Source organism: Callithrix jacchus, chromosome 2 (genome assembly GCF_049354715.1).
Source record: "Callithrix jacchus isolate 240 chromosome 2, calJac240_pri, whole genome shotgun sequence".
Classification (NCBI taxonomy): Eukaryota; Metazoa; Chordata; class Mammalia; order Primates; family Cebidae; genus Callithrix; species Callithrix jacchus.
In genome coordinates this window covers 131,315,554-131,330,791 of record NC_133503.1, presented here as the reverse complement: position 1 = coordinate 131,330,791, position 15,238 = coordinate 131,315,554, and the positions used below count along the sequence as shown (strand labels likewise).

Here is a 15,238-nt window from a genome sequence, read left to right as displayed (position 1 = left end):
TTTCCTTTTCTCTTGCTGTGTCTGATACCATGTGAATCTTGCTGCTGTTGGTATTTGGCCCCACTCCTTATATTTGAGGTTCATGACGGATACTCAGTCAATTAATTGTGTTGTATTTTTCGGCCACATTTTGGTTTGGTTTGATCTCTTTGATGTATTCTCCTGGTTGCTTTCTTTGTCTTTTGTGGGGTGGGTATTCAGAGATTTTTTTAAAAAGTTTTGCTTCTTTCATTGCCAAGTTTCCGGGAATACCTCTGCCTTCTTAAAATGAGGATTTTAATAAAATATGTAAAAGACAACATTTTACATGATGGATGATACTTTTGCCTCATTATGGACTATAAAGAAGTCCTAGAGAGGGAGAGATTGAAAATACAAGAGCAGGACTGAAAAACTGGTAGAGGTGTTTGTGCCCTTAGTAGAGACATTAGCTGTGAACAGGGAAAAGGACAGTTTTGTTTTTTTTTTTCCAGTTATGTTTGTTTTTAGGTCTGTGGTTAAGAGGCTGAGGAATATCAGAAAATTCTGAATTTTCTTAGTAAACTTTTAACTTTATCTGCTAGAGAAAGGGAGGTAAATTTAGAGGGCTTGAAGAGGGTAGTAAACATTTTGGAATGCTATGGTAAAAACCAGAAGCAATGTCTGACCAAAGACTTGGAAGTAACTGCTAAGTGATGCTAAGAGCCAACCTAAGACTATAAATTTGAATTTATAACGCCAATTTTGTGATTTTTAATTTTTTTTTTTCAGTTTTGTCTCTAAGCAACTTAGATGTAAGAGCAGAGAAGGGGTGTGTGTGTGTTTTGTTGTTGTTTTTTTTTTTTGCTCTGTAGCCCAGGCTGGAGTGCAGTGGTGTGATCTCAGTTCACCGCAGTCTCCATCTTCTGGGTCCCAGTTCAAGCAATTCTTCTGCTTCAGCCTCCCGAATAGCTGGGATTACAGGAGCATGCCACCATGCCCAGTCAACTTTTGTATTTTTAGTAGAGATGGGATTTCACTATATTGGCCAGGCTGGTCTTGAACTCCTGACCTCGTGATCTGCTCTCCTTGGCCTCCCAAAGTGTTGGGATTACAGGTGAGAGCCACTGCGAACAGCCCGAAGGTGGCTTTTTTATATTGACCCAAGATTAGGGTTTTGTAGGACAAGTATTAGAACATGACAAGGAGACGATGTTGTTAAGTCAAGATAAGGGAGTGGTTCAAGAGATGCACTGTGTGGTATAGACTGCATAGGGAAAGAACACCATTTAGGTGCTGATGGCTTGGGAGAAAAGGGAGGATTCAAGGGAATCTAGATCTCTTGTGTTTCTAGAGCAGGTATGAGGGGAGTGAGAAAGTATGAATTGGATAGGAGATTGAAGCCAAGATAGTATATTGAAATTTAAAATTTCATGGCTAGAGTAGTTCCAGTTCATTGTGAAGACCACATTATAGGAGTGTACACCGATGAATATTGGAGGAAATGAAAGTCCAGAAACGGAGTATGTTGTGAAATGTAGCCCATTTCAGATAGGGAGATCACCTATGTTGATGGCAAGAGTTGGGCTGGAGGGAAAAGTCTGAACCAGATCAAGTAGATAAAAGGGTGGTAAGGCCAGGTGTGATGGCTCACACCTGTAATCCCAGTGCTTTGGGAGGCTGAGGCAGGCAGATCACTTGAGGTTAGGAGTTTGAGAGCAGCCTGGCCAACATGGCAAAACTCTGTCTCTACAAAAATTGAAAAATTAGTTGGCTGTGGTGGCACATGCCTGTATTGTTAGCTACATGGGAGGCTGAGGTAGGAGAATTGCTTGAACCCAGGAGGCTGAGGTTGCAGTGAGCCAAGATTGCACCACTGCATTCTGGCCTGGGCAACAGAGTGAGACTCCATCTCAAAAAAAAAAAGGTGGTAGGTAGATGGTGACATGAAGTTAGGATTCAGGGCAGTGTTACAAGAATGGAAAGGAGGTCATGAGCCCAGAATGCCAGGGACTCATCACATCTCTTATATTTGATATTTGTAGGTGTGAATACTAGGGATTGGGCAAACTTCTTAAAAGAGTCAGATAGTAAATATTTTAGGCTTTGCCACTCACAAATTGTTTCTGTTGCATATTCTTATTTGTTTTCAAATCCTTTAAAAATGTAAAAAATTTCTTTGCTCAGGGGCCATACAAAAACAGTGACCAAGTGTTAAACAGTTTGCTGACCCATGGATTGTTTTTATTATGAATTATATGTGATTGTACTTTTCTGTGAATTGTAAGTAACAGAAAGTACTTTTCTGTAACTTGTAAAGTTTACTTTGTAAAATTTATATGTATGTTTTCAGACCATTCTCCACCTGTACTTGAGTAATAGTAATTTTGTTTTGGAAAGTATTAAGAAGATAATATATTATTTATTTTTAAAATAGTGTCAGCATAATTGATTTATACTTTCCCATATGGTAATTACTTTTACATTTCTGAATAAAACTTTTACTTTTTTTTGTGGTGGATTCAAGTTGAGTCAGCAGATACTGGAGTTATTTGAAACATGTCAGCAGCAAATAAGTGATTTAAAGAAGAAAGAACTATGTCGAACGCAGCTGCAGAGAGAAATTCAACTGTTATTTCCACGTATGTTTCCCTATTTTGCATGCCCTTTAGATATATGCATTCCTATTTAAAATTTTATCTTAAAAATTTTTTTTTAATAGGCACAGAACCAGTGCACCTAGTTTAGATTTTAAATGCTCTTATAACTTTCTTCTGTTTCTTTAGAAAGCAGACTTTTTTTGGTTGGGTCCTCTTTAAATGGATTTGGTACCCGGAGCAGTGATGGTGATTTATGCCTAGTTGTTAAGGAAGAACCAGTAAGTAAGGAAACATTTATTCCAAGTGTGTTTCTCATGTTAATGGGTTAAGAAATTTTACATAAAAGTTACTGAGGAAAAAAACTTGCTTTGTTGTGATTACTTCTTTGAATTTTGTTTACCATAATTGTAGGAAACCTAGGAAATTTTTTATTTTTAAGGCATGTGCACAGTAAGCATAATTGGAGGTATAGCATTAATTTAATTATAAGTTTTTAAAGTGAGATGGCTTCACTATATGTTGTTCTTTTTTTTAGAGCTCTGCCTCTGTTTTGAAATGCCATTAGTTTGGATATGTTACCAGGATGCAGCAAAGCAGAGCATGTGGGCATGTGGCAATATTATCTTCTTGATACATTTCCTTTCCGTTTGAATTCTATTTTTAAGTGATTCTATTTTTAATCTTTACTTTTTTCTTCCTTGAAAATGCTTGTTTTGGGAAAATAGACAGATTTCACTGAAATTTAAAATAAGACTATCGTGTTTATTAAATTTAAAATATTTTTCTCTGACATTTTACCTTTGTGTTTTTTTTTTTTTTCTTTTTTTCTTTAGCAACCATATTGTGTTACTTAGTACAGGATGAGTATTCCTTATCTGCAGTGCTTGGAACCAGAGTTTTTTGGATTTGAGATTTTTTTATTTTGGAATACTTGTATTATACTTACCGTTTGAACATCTCTGATCCAAAATCTGAAATGTTCCAGTGAACATTTCCTTTGAGTATCATATCAACACTCAGAAAGTTTCAGATTTTGTATTTCATGTTTTTGGATTAGGGATGCTCAATCTGTAGTATGTTTATCTGAATTTCCTGTTAACTGATACTCCTATGTATAATATTGTAGTAATTGGTGTTCATTAAGCTGACTTGAGTCAGCCTCTTTAAAGTGCTGAAGTTTCTTCTGAACTGCCAACGATTAAATTAAGTTCAGTATAATTTTAATATACCTTATTATGTTTTACATCTTTAAAAATATAAAACATTATTGAATGTTAATGTATATTTTTACTATTTATACTATTCCACTAGCAAAAATGACTTCTAGTTACTGCAAATCAGGAGATTTATTCCAGAAAATGGTATTTTTCTGGGCTTTGAAATCATATGAAGAGAAAGTTTAAGAAAACCTCACATTATAAACATAGTGGAGAAGACAGAATTGTAATTAAAACTTTTTTATGCTGCTAAATTATACTCAAGCACATCCCACTAATCCTCCAGTCTTATTCATGTGTCTAAATCATGTTGTTATAGCCTTTATACAAAATGAGACACTAGGTATGAACCTATCCTTGAGTAGCTTACAGTCTAGTTTAGATAGGGTTAAAATTTTGTTTATTTTTGTTGGGAGGTTGCTTTTTGTACATTTATACTGAAGGGAAAAATGGCATAGATGGCTGTTTCAGAATTTCTCTAAAAATTGTGCTTTAAGCTTAAAATCAGGAATTGATTTAGAAATGTAGATGTGAAAGATACCATTGACCTTTTTCTATAATATAATTTGGAAAAATAAATTATACCTTGAGTATATTGAAAAATAACTCCAAAGGAAAGTATACCTTGTATGTTTTCTTTTTGTTGAGATACTTTAGGAAAATGAAACACTAAGCTTAGATAATGAAAAAACACTTTATTTTTAACTTTTCAGTGTTTTTTTCAGGTAAATCAGAAGACTGAAGCACGGCATATACTCACCTTAGTCCATAAACACTTCTGTACTAGACTTTGTAAGTCTGACATGCCTCAAGTTTGTATGTCATCTGACATAACTTTATTTAAAATGCCTCTTACATTATCTTCTGGTAAGAATTGTTTATTCTGGTCAGGATAGGTATAATATAGATCCTTTTTTCCAAATGAATTTCTTCTAACTTTTGATTAAAAAGATGAGTGATCATTTATTCAGCATATCTTTATTGCATTTACTGCAAAATATACCACCTGCTACAGTGGGTGGGGGGTGATTAGAGATGTATATGTTTTAGTTCTTTTTCTCAAAAATTGATAGGTTGTTAGGGAAATTAAAGCATGAATATAAGTAGTTATAATACAGAGTATCTATGAAGAGCCAAGAGTGTTGATACAGATAAAGTCCTGTAGGACTTTATTTGTGTGAGAGAGAAGTTCATCTGGCTTGTAGTGATAGGTATCTTTACTGTTTTAAAAATATGATCACTGAACATGAGACCTAAATGTATTACTTAAACAGAAAGCAAGTTGTTGACTTAAATAATTTTATTTTAAGATTTTACTCTTTGGCTAAACTGACTCTAAACAGTTTTTAATCCACGTTAAGCCATCTCAAATAATTTCTTTTAAACTTCAAAATGTTCTAGAAAGTTGAAGTTATACTAACTGTGATATTGGAAGGACACTTGTTCATTTGTTTAACAGACATTCATTATGTGCTAGTGTTTGAGCTGGAAAATAAAGGTCAAATAACAAGTCACTGTCTTTGAATAACTTACATTGTTGTAGGAGAGAAATAAATGAAGTGATTTATTTCAATAGACTTAGGTTTCTGCATTCTGAATTATTCTGTAAAATAAAGAATAATTCATACCTAAGTGGATTTTTAATAGCTATTTGAATCAAAATATTATAAATGGAAGGGGGACCTTAAAGATCATGTAATTCACATTAAGGTTTTTTTTCCTTTTGGTTATTTTTAATAGTTAAGGAAACTAGTGATCAATGGATTTAGTAACTTGCCTCAAGTATAGTTTGTTGGTATCAGTACTTACTACTCAAAACTTTTAACTCCTAATTTTATTTTTCTGAATTCCTGCACATAAATTGTATTTTGAAGCTTGAGATATTCCTTTTTTTTTTTTTTTTTTTTTTTCTGAGACAGAGTCTTGCTCTATCACCCAGGCTGTAGTGCAGTGGCATGATTGCAGGTCACTGCAACCTCTGCCTACCTGGTTTAAGCAATTCTCATGCCTTAGCCTCCTGAGTAGCTGGGATTACAGGCACGTGCCACCTCACCTGGCTAATTTTTATATTTTTAGTAGAGATGGGGTTTTGCCATGTTGGCGAGGCTGGTCTAGAACTGCTCATTTGGGAAATATTTTCTTTTTTTTTTTTTTTCTGATTTCTTTTTTTAAAAGAAAAAAAAAAGAAAGAGAAAGGGGGAGAGAGAACAGGAATCTTGCTCTATTGCCCAGGCTGGAGGGAAAGATTTTCAGAATTTCATTTTTACACACTTCTGTATTTTCCTCATTTTCTGTGATGAGCACGTATTACTTTTAACTCAATACTTTTTTAGTTTGATGGAATAAAATATGTATATACATTTTATTATATTGTATATGATATGTGTATATATGTAATACATACATGTATGTGTATTTGAATTTCCTATTAACTCCTGTGTATAATAGCACAGTAATTGGTGTTCGCTAAACTGACCTGAGTTTTTCACTTGTAGAGATCATGTGTGTATAACTATATGTATGTATTTTTCACTCATAGAGATCACACTTACTGAATATGTCCCAGCCCTGTGTTTCATGTTGCAAAGCATTTCCACACTTAAGACTCTGTAAATATGATTTCTACAGTTACCATGATACCTTATTCTGTGCTGTACCAAAATTAGCTATTCCCTCTGCTCCTAGCCTAGATATATTTTCACTCTTATAGTGCTCTGATGAACTTCTTTATAGATACCATATTAGACCACATTCCGGAAAATTACTTGAATATGAAGCCCCCTAACTGGTATTACTGGAGCCTACAATCTTAGAAGAATTTGATAATGTCCTCACTTTTTTTCTTTTTCAAAGACATTTTCTTAAATTATTTTAGCTTAGTAAATACTACTTTTTAAAAAATGTGCATTGGAACACTATGAATTCTAGAAACATTTGCAGATATTCACATTATCTTTTGTCTTTCAGCGGGCTACATTGAGAGACCTCAGCTGATTCGAGCAAAAGTGCCAATTGTGAAGTTCAGGGATAAAGTCAGGTAAGTAATTAATGAGCTTTCTTTTTTCAGTTGCTTTAGATCATTTTTAGATATTCATCTGATAAAGATAATTAAGAAATATATGGGCTGGGCGCGGTGGCTCACGCCTGTAATCCCAGCAATTAGGGAGGCTGAGGCGGGTGGATCACGAGGTCAAGAGATCAAGACCATCCTGGCCAGCATGGTGAAACCCTGTCTCTACTAAAAATACAAAAATTAGCTGGGCACAGTGGTGCGTGCCTGTGGTCCCAGCTACTCAGGAGGCTGAGGCAAAAGAATTAGTTGAACCCAGGAGGCGGAGGTTGCAGTGAGCCGAGATTGCGCCATTGCACTCCAGCCTGGTGACAGAGCAAGACTCTGTCTCAAGAAAAAAAAAAGAAAAAAAAAAAGAAATATATGTTGTAGCATTACAGCTTATCTTAATCAGTTTTTAGAAATCATTTGACTTGGTGTTTGAAATGGTTGTTTAAAATTGAGCAATACTTTCTTATGCTTAACTGTACTTAGCTATTCTGCTTGACATTTTGAATATGTGAGACTATCCAATTTAAAGATTATGTACATATTTATATTTTAGATTTTTAAGTGATCTCTTGCCTTTTGGAAGTGTAATGCATTCTTATTAACATAATTAACGAAATTTGACATAAACTAATATCAAGGGGTTTGTTGTAAATACAATTATGATTAAAAAAGTTATGTTTCATTTTAATGAAAGATACATATAATACCTAGAATAATAGATAGTAAAACAGCACAATATACTTGTTCCATTTTAGAATTTACATTTATATATTCTACTGTCCTGGGTTCTGAATTTCTTATGGGTATTGGAATTGGGATCTTTTATATAATATCTGAATATAAAATGTAAATAGATGTTGATTATTTCATTAGTTAAAAGGATTTGTTACTGTTTTCTAAAAATAGGATTGTGACATATTTCATAAAATTTGTCTAGTTTTACAAATTAATACTGAAATTATGCCCACAAACACACATACATTGTTGAACCTTATTTTTCATAGATTGTGTTTTCACTAATTTGCCTACCTGCTGAAAGTTATTTGTAACTCCCCACGTCAATATTCATACGCTTTAGCAGTCATTTTGTGGACATACATGGAGTGGTGAAAATTTCGAATTCCCTAATACCATGTTCCCAGCTGAGGTAGAGTAAGGTGACACACTGTCTTCCTGTTCAGCTTATACTGTAAACAAATAATCTTCTCACAGTCTAATTAATGCTGTATTTCACGTTTTGTGCTTTTTTGCTATTTAGAATGGTCCCCAAGCATAGTGCTGAGTTACTTTCTAGTGTCCCCATGTACAAGAAGGCTGTGATGGTGCCCTATGGAGAAAATATGTGTTAGGTAGGCTTCGCTCAGGCATGAGTTATAGTACGCGTGGCCATGAGTCCACTGTTAATGAATCGACCATATATATTAAATACAGTGTCCTCAAACAGAAATGCAACATAAAACTTGGTTCCGTATTGACGAGTTTATGAAAATATGACCAGGCTGACAGAAACCTAACCCTTTGCTTACCCTAGGATCAATGGTATAGTATTCACTAATTCAGTGTTTGTAGCAACTTTATAGAATGTAGCTATTATGAATGATGAAAATTGACTAAATATATGTATTTTAAACAAAACTTAATGCCAGGCTTAAGCCATTCCTTTATATAGCTAAGCATCAATCAGATCTACAAATATTTATCAAATTTCTGCCAAGTAAATTGTGTCAGATTTTCCTAAAGTAAATATAAAATATAGAGAAAAAAGTTTAATACTAGCTAATTATGATAGTTTTTAATAATACGTGGTTGTAGTCATAGTTACAGAAACAGTTTTATTCTTTTTCTATTTAAGGTTATCTTACAAACTTTTTTGTTCTTAAGCATTTTTTTTTAAGAGACAGGGTCTTACCTTGTTGCTTGCCCAGTATGGAGTGCAGTAGCATGATCATAGTTCAATGTAACCACAAATGCCTAGACTCAAGTGATCCTCCCATCTCAGCTTCCTGAGTAGATAGGACTACAGGCACACACTACCACACCGGGTTAAGTTTCGTATTTTTGGTAGAGACAGGGTCTCGCCATATTGCCCAGGCTAGTCTCGAACCCCTGGCCTCAGGCAATCCTCCTACCTTAGCCTCCCAAGCATCTGGAATTACAGGAGTGTGCCACTGCACCTAGCCACTGCACCTGGTTCGTACTTTCCAACAGAACCACATATCATTAATATTTCATTATATGATTCAGTGTTGTTCTACAGCATCATTTTTAATGGCTTTATAATATTTGAGTGAATAAATTGTCCCTAACTTAACCATTCCCCTGTGTTTGAACATTTGGTTTGTTTCTAGTTTTTAGATAACACAAATAAGCATTTTGTGCATAAATTCTTTCCATACTGAGGATCACTTTTTTAGTATTTCCAGAAGTAGTATTTGAAGCAGGTACTGTGAATAGTTTTAAAGCCCTGAATTCAGTTTTGGAAAAGTTTTTAACTGCAGACTAGTTGCCATCTAAGTGTTTTTCTTTTCTATTGAGTTATTAAGTGGATGTAGTATAAATTGGCTTCAGTGTTAAACTTACACAAAGAATGTAACTCTATTGTTACTGTAAGTTTCCCAAAGCCAAATAATGTGTAGTATCTGAAGTGTTAATATTACTATCCTTTTTTTTTTTTTTTTGAGATGGAGTCTCACTCTGTCACCTAGGCGACTCCTGGGTTCAAGTGATTCTCCTGCCTCAGCTTCCCAAGTAGCTGGGACTACAGGCACACCCCACCACACCCAGCCAATTTTTGTATTTTTAGTAGAGATGGGCTTTCACCATGTTGGCCTGGATGGTCTCGGTATCTTGACCTCATGATCCACACGCCTTGGCCTCCCAAAGTGCTGGGATTACAGGCATGAGCCACTATGTCAGCCACTGTTCATTTTTATTAATATGCATGGATAGTGGAAAGATTGTAAGATTTCTTTTGTTCCCCCAAATAAGAAATACTGAAATGGTAGATTTAAAATTTTATAATTAAAAGCTATAATTAACATATAAATGAATTTGGTTTTTATTTTAGACAGTTTTTTCAAAGAAAAATTTAGTGTTTAGAAGTTGTGACCTTACATGGGTATAAGTAGAACTGACTTTCATAAAGTAATCCTTGATTTTTGTATGAGTTTAGCCATTCTTTGTAGATTGCATCGTTATTGCTCTATTTTCTAAATTATGAACTGCATATATTTGCTTTCAAAGAAGTAACCATTGTGTGTTTGCTAATTTACTAGCCTTTTTAGAGGAAATATAATATGTGGACAGAGGTTTTAAATTTTTTCCCCTGTATTTTTATTTATTTATTTATTTATTTTTTTAAAGACGGGATTTCACTGCTATTGTCAGGCTGGTCTTGAACTCCTGACCTCAGGTGATCTGCCTGCCTTGGCCTCCAAAGTGCTTGAATTACAGGCGTGAGCCACCATCATTATTGCTCTATTTTCTAAATTATGAACTGCATATATTTGCTTTCAAAGAAGTAACCATTATGTATTTACTAATTTACTAGCCTTTTTAGAGGAAATATAATGTGTAGACAGAGCTTTTAAATTTTTTCCCCTGTATTTTATTTGGCTTTTTATTCCTGTTGTTTTTAAGTATATGGATGCTATAATTCCAGATTATTTGAGAATATGTAACTTAATGGGATAACTTGCTCAGAAATGGTTTTGGTTACATAGTTGTTTATCTGGAAATGATTGTGAGATTTAAAAATTTCCAGCTGGGTGCGGTGACTCCTACCTATAATACTGGTGATTTGGGAGACTAAGGTCTGGGGGGATTGCTTGAGCCCAGGAGCTCGAGGCTGCAGTGAGCTGTGATTGTGCTACTGTATTCACTCCAGCCTGGGCCACAGAACGAGACTTCATCTCTTTCAAAAAAAAAAAAAACATTAAAAAAATTTCTTTGAGGTAATTGGAACCTTAGCAGTATGTTACTCATCTTTCCACTGTAATCTTATTTTATATGTTTAATACACACCAAATTACATTAAAATAACATACTATTTGTTCATTTAGTATGTCATTTTAAAAACGCAGATCTGTGGTCTTTGGGCCCATGCTGTTTTGCATTATGGGATGGATGAGCACTAATTTAGTTATTAGGAAGGAAGTTTATTCATACTTCAGCTAAAGTTTATTTATTTATTTATTTTTTCTTAAATAGTTGTGTGGAGTTTGACCTGAATGTAAACAATATTGTTGGAATAAGAAACACATTCCTTCTCAGAACTTATGCATACCGTAAGTTTTTGGTTTATTTCTAAACAATTATCAGCCTCTTTTTTCTTTATTCATTTTTAAAGATGTTTGTTGTAAATAGTGACATCTCTTTAGTTGTGTTTAAGTATAATGTATCTTATTTTATTTGTATATGTTTCTATACTAAAATCATATGCTATCAGTTATAGGTGAATCAAGTGGCATTTTAATAATTCATAATTTTTAAAAGGTAAACTAAGGTAAGTTTTAGACATAAGGCACATTTACGGTGAACAGATACAGTGTGTAATATACATGGAGACAGTGTTCTTTATTTTGGCATGGAGCTGGGAAATGATGTAGACTTAAAAGAAACTATAATGTCTCTTACCATGTTTAAGTTTTAATTTTACTTACAGTTGAAAATCGAGTTCGTCCGTTAGTGCTGGTGATTAAGAAGTGGGCAAGTCACCATCAGATTAATGATGCCAGTCGTGGTACTTTAAGCAGCTATAGTCTTGTATTGATGGTTTTGCACTATTTACAAAGTAAGTATAATGGGGTTTTACCCAATTTTTAAAAGTAAAAGGCACTTAACTTTGTTATGATGTCTTCTCTCTTGACCCTATTTTCCAATAATATTGTTTTAAAAAGTTGTTTCTGAGGTCCCTAAAACACATTTCCTGTTTTGCTGCTTTGAACAAATGTTTTAGAAATGTTATTCCTTCGAAAACATTAAGAAGTTTCACTGTGTGTTTTTATTTTTTGTAAGTTTTTCTATAGTCACTTTTGTTTTCAAAGAACTTTCATCACTGAATTATGAACCCATTATCTTGAGGCAGACGAATGTTCAAAAGGACTGTAAAAGTTAGTTCAAGCACCATTAATTTAATTTGAGATGGGAATTAAATTATTTTCCTTTTGGTTAAAGAAGCTTTTAATTTCTGTGAGTTGCCATCTTCAGCTAGATTATATCTTTATAGGACTGTTGTATCAGATTGGCTCCCAAATTTTAATTTTGTCTGGTTAGTCATTGTTGATGAGGCCATTCTGGTAAGAGCCATACTTTTGTTGCATGCATAGTGGCAAACAGTAATAAGTGAACACTTGTAGTTTGGACCATTCGTAAGATAAATGTGAGAATTTTTTACGGTACTGAAAATTCCCTAGAAGTGTAGGACAGACTAACTAGATCTAATTGGAACCTTTACTTTCATTGTTTCTCAAAAAAAAGGTATATAATGATCCAAGAAATAAACATTAAGCCATTTTATGCTTTCTACTCAGCTGGACACCAAGAATTGTTAAAAGATGGATGCATCTACTGTTTTGTACTTATTAGACCAGGAGACTGAGATGTTTAATAACTAACTGACCAGCTGAACATAGGAATATCTGGTGACATGAAGACTGTGTGAATGTAGTAGAGGACTGTTTGGCAGGATGTCTGGGGCTTGATCTAGTCTGGGTTGATGATATCTCCACGGCTTAGAATTTTGGTTTCCGAAGATGACAATCATAGGAGAAAATGTATTTTAGCATATGTGATACGCATTTCTTTGTTTCATGAATATGTATAGAATGCCTACCAAATAAATGCTAGGTATTCTAGGATTTGGGAATACAGCAGTGAACAAAATACAAAAACAATTGTCTTCTTCATGAAGCTTACATTTTCGACTTGTAAGATGTCACATTTTCATAGCTGTTACCTACCAAAACATGAATTATTAAACAACTCACAGATTACTAATAAAATGTGACATTTTTACGACCGTTGTGAATTGAGCTCTGATAGAGCAATATCAACATGTGATATGCTCAATAACAAATTGTTACAGTGTAGTCATTAAAAAATGCCTATTGAAAAATACCCTTTTATTGCCTTGTTTGGTGCTTTTTGTATTTAGATTCTGAAAGAGTTAACAGAGATAATATTAGCAATTTTGTCAGCGGCGGCTTGGAAAGTTGAGATGATTTGATTCCCTTGCAGTTATGTTTCTGTACTGAGGATACTGGGAACTGGGAAAAGGAGAAGGTACCCTTTCCTTGCGATGTGGCTCAGAAATGGTTAGGGTTGGAGATTACAATTTTGTATAGCCTAATTCCTGGTAGAATGGGCTTCTTTGGATAGGGATTGAGGATGATACTCAAATTGAGAATTTCTTTCTTTCTTTTTTTTTTTTTTTTGATATAGAGTTTTGCTCTTTTTGCCCAGGCTAGAATGCAGTGGTGTAATCTTGGGTCACTGCAACCTCTTCCTCCTGGGTTCAAGCAATTTTCCTGTCTCAGCCTTCTGAGTAGCTGGAATTACAGGTGCCTGCCACCATACCTAGCTAATTTTTGTATTTTTAGTAGAGATGGGGTTTCACCACGTTGGCCAGGCTGGTCTCTAACTCCTGACCTCCTCAGGTGATCTGCCCACCTCGGCCTCCCACAGTGCTGGGATTACAGGCATGAGCCACTGCACTTGACCAAGAATTTATTTATAGTGAGTCATTTCTACTAATAAGAGGATAGACAGAAGTGATTGGAACAGAAACAAAGATTGTCCTACCAGTGCCTTAAAAAAGAGCAGTTCAGGGGTAAGATTGGTTGTCAGGAATTCTCTATTTTGTTTCAAAATTATTATGTTTAAAATAATGCTTAAAATGTAGTGATATTAAGATAGTTATTTTACATTTTAAAATTCATTTTGAATAAGTTGTGCATACATATCATAGAAAATCCTGAGAATATACTAAAGTGGACAGAAAAAAATACATGAGTATTTTCATACTCAAAGATTGTTATTGTCAGTATTTTATTTTTTTCGGCTTTTGTTTTCTTTGCAAAGGTTTAAAAATGTTTAGCCAAACATTAAATGTCAAGTTCAGGTCTTTTAATTCCAAAAGTTGGGGACAAATGAATAAAGGGTGTATGTTCTTTTTTCTTCTACAAAAACATGGCTTTCTTAAATAATGTTCTCACATTTTCTTTTACCTGTTCATTACATGATTCTCAGACTTTTAGATTTCAAGGAATAGTAATTTAAAAAAAAAAAAAAACCAAACGAGTTTTTATTTGCTATGTTGAGTATCGGAACCAAAAAATTGCCACCAGTTAACTGCCATTACTTCTTAAAGATAGTGCATAAAATACCAAAAAAGAAATGATAAATCTCAGGATAATGAACAGACCATCACAAAAAACAGTGTAATTGTTACACCCTCCCCACTTTTGGCACACAAACACAGGTTTTAATTTTTTTAGTTTATCACAGCTTAGTAACCTTTCCCCTATGGTGGAGAATTAGGGGAGCATTTTTTCATATTAATGGGAGTAATCTTAGAGCCAGCTAGTTCTCAAGAAAATCTTGATTCTACCTTTAGACACATCTTCATCCCACCTTTGTCTGGAGATAGGGTGACATTATTTGACCAAAGTGTTTATGTTAATATTCTTAATCTTCATAGTATATCAACCTTTTCCCTTCTTGGTAATCAAAATTTTATGGTATACTCCTAGGGTAAAATTGTCATTCTACATTCTTGGCAGAGAATATAATCTTAAACTCTGTCCTATTATTTATGAAAGTTCACTTGAACATGTATTACAGACATAGGGGTTAATTTTCTTAAATTGACAGTTAAAAAAAATGACAGAATGGAATATTCAGTCATGCTGAGAGTGTTGATTTGGTACAGCCCTTTTAGAAAGCAGTGTTGCAATATTTATGTTTATATCCTTTCACTTGTTTCATTTCTAGAAATTTATTCTAATGTAATAGTGGTGAGTATATGAATTTACATATAAGGCTTTTTTTATGTTATATAAATAATAAAAGATTAGAACTCTAAATTTTCTAGGACAGGGGAATGGTTAAATTAATTATGATACCCTAATAGAAGATCTACATCAAATACTAAAAAGGTAGATGCCAAAATTGTATCAGGGGTTATTTATGGATCGTTATAGTGAAGTTCTCTATACTTCACTGTACTTGCAGATGTTTTATAATATATGAGAATATATTTTCCTTTGGATGCTGGTCTCAAATGAATTTTTTTGATTTATTAAGAGAGACAAAATAGTTTAAATGGGCCAGTCATCAGTTTTATGAAACAGTCATCAGAGAGGTTTGATAATCTTCTTTAGTGTTAATGTTTTTCAGGCTAA

At 33.9% G+C, this 15,238-nt stretch overlaps 1 protein-coding gene across 11 annotated transcripts in view; it reads left to right on the top strand.

The window, feature by feature from the left end:
- The window catches only part of TENT2 (terminal nucleotidyltransferase 2), a 66,718-nt gene that overhangs the window by 19,562 nt on the left and 31,918 nt on the right, over positions 1-15,238 (top strand). For 6 of the 11 annotated variants that reach the window (XM_008991900.6, XM_054252150.2, XM_008991901.6 and 3 more), the window contains exons 6-11: positions 2,486-2,600; positions 2,745-2,836; positions 4,489-4,567; positions 6,743-6,812; positions 11,046-11,122; positions 11,500-11,628. In XM_008991900.6, the coding sequence (XP_008990148.1) occupies positions 2,486-2,600; positions 2,745-2,836; positions 4,489-4,567; positions 6,743-6,812; positions 11,046-11,122; positions 11,500-11,628 (562 nt within the window). The remainder of the gene's footprint in view (positions 1-2,485; positions 2,601-2,744; positions 2,837-4,488; positions 4,568-6,742; positions 6,813-11,045; positions 11,123-11,499; positions 11,629-15,238) is intronic. The other 5 variants (XM_002744828.7, XM_054252152.2, XM_035291334.3 and 2 more) reach the window with 1 other exon arrangement.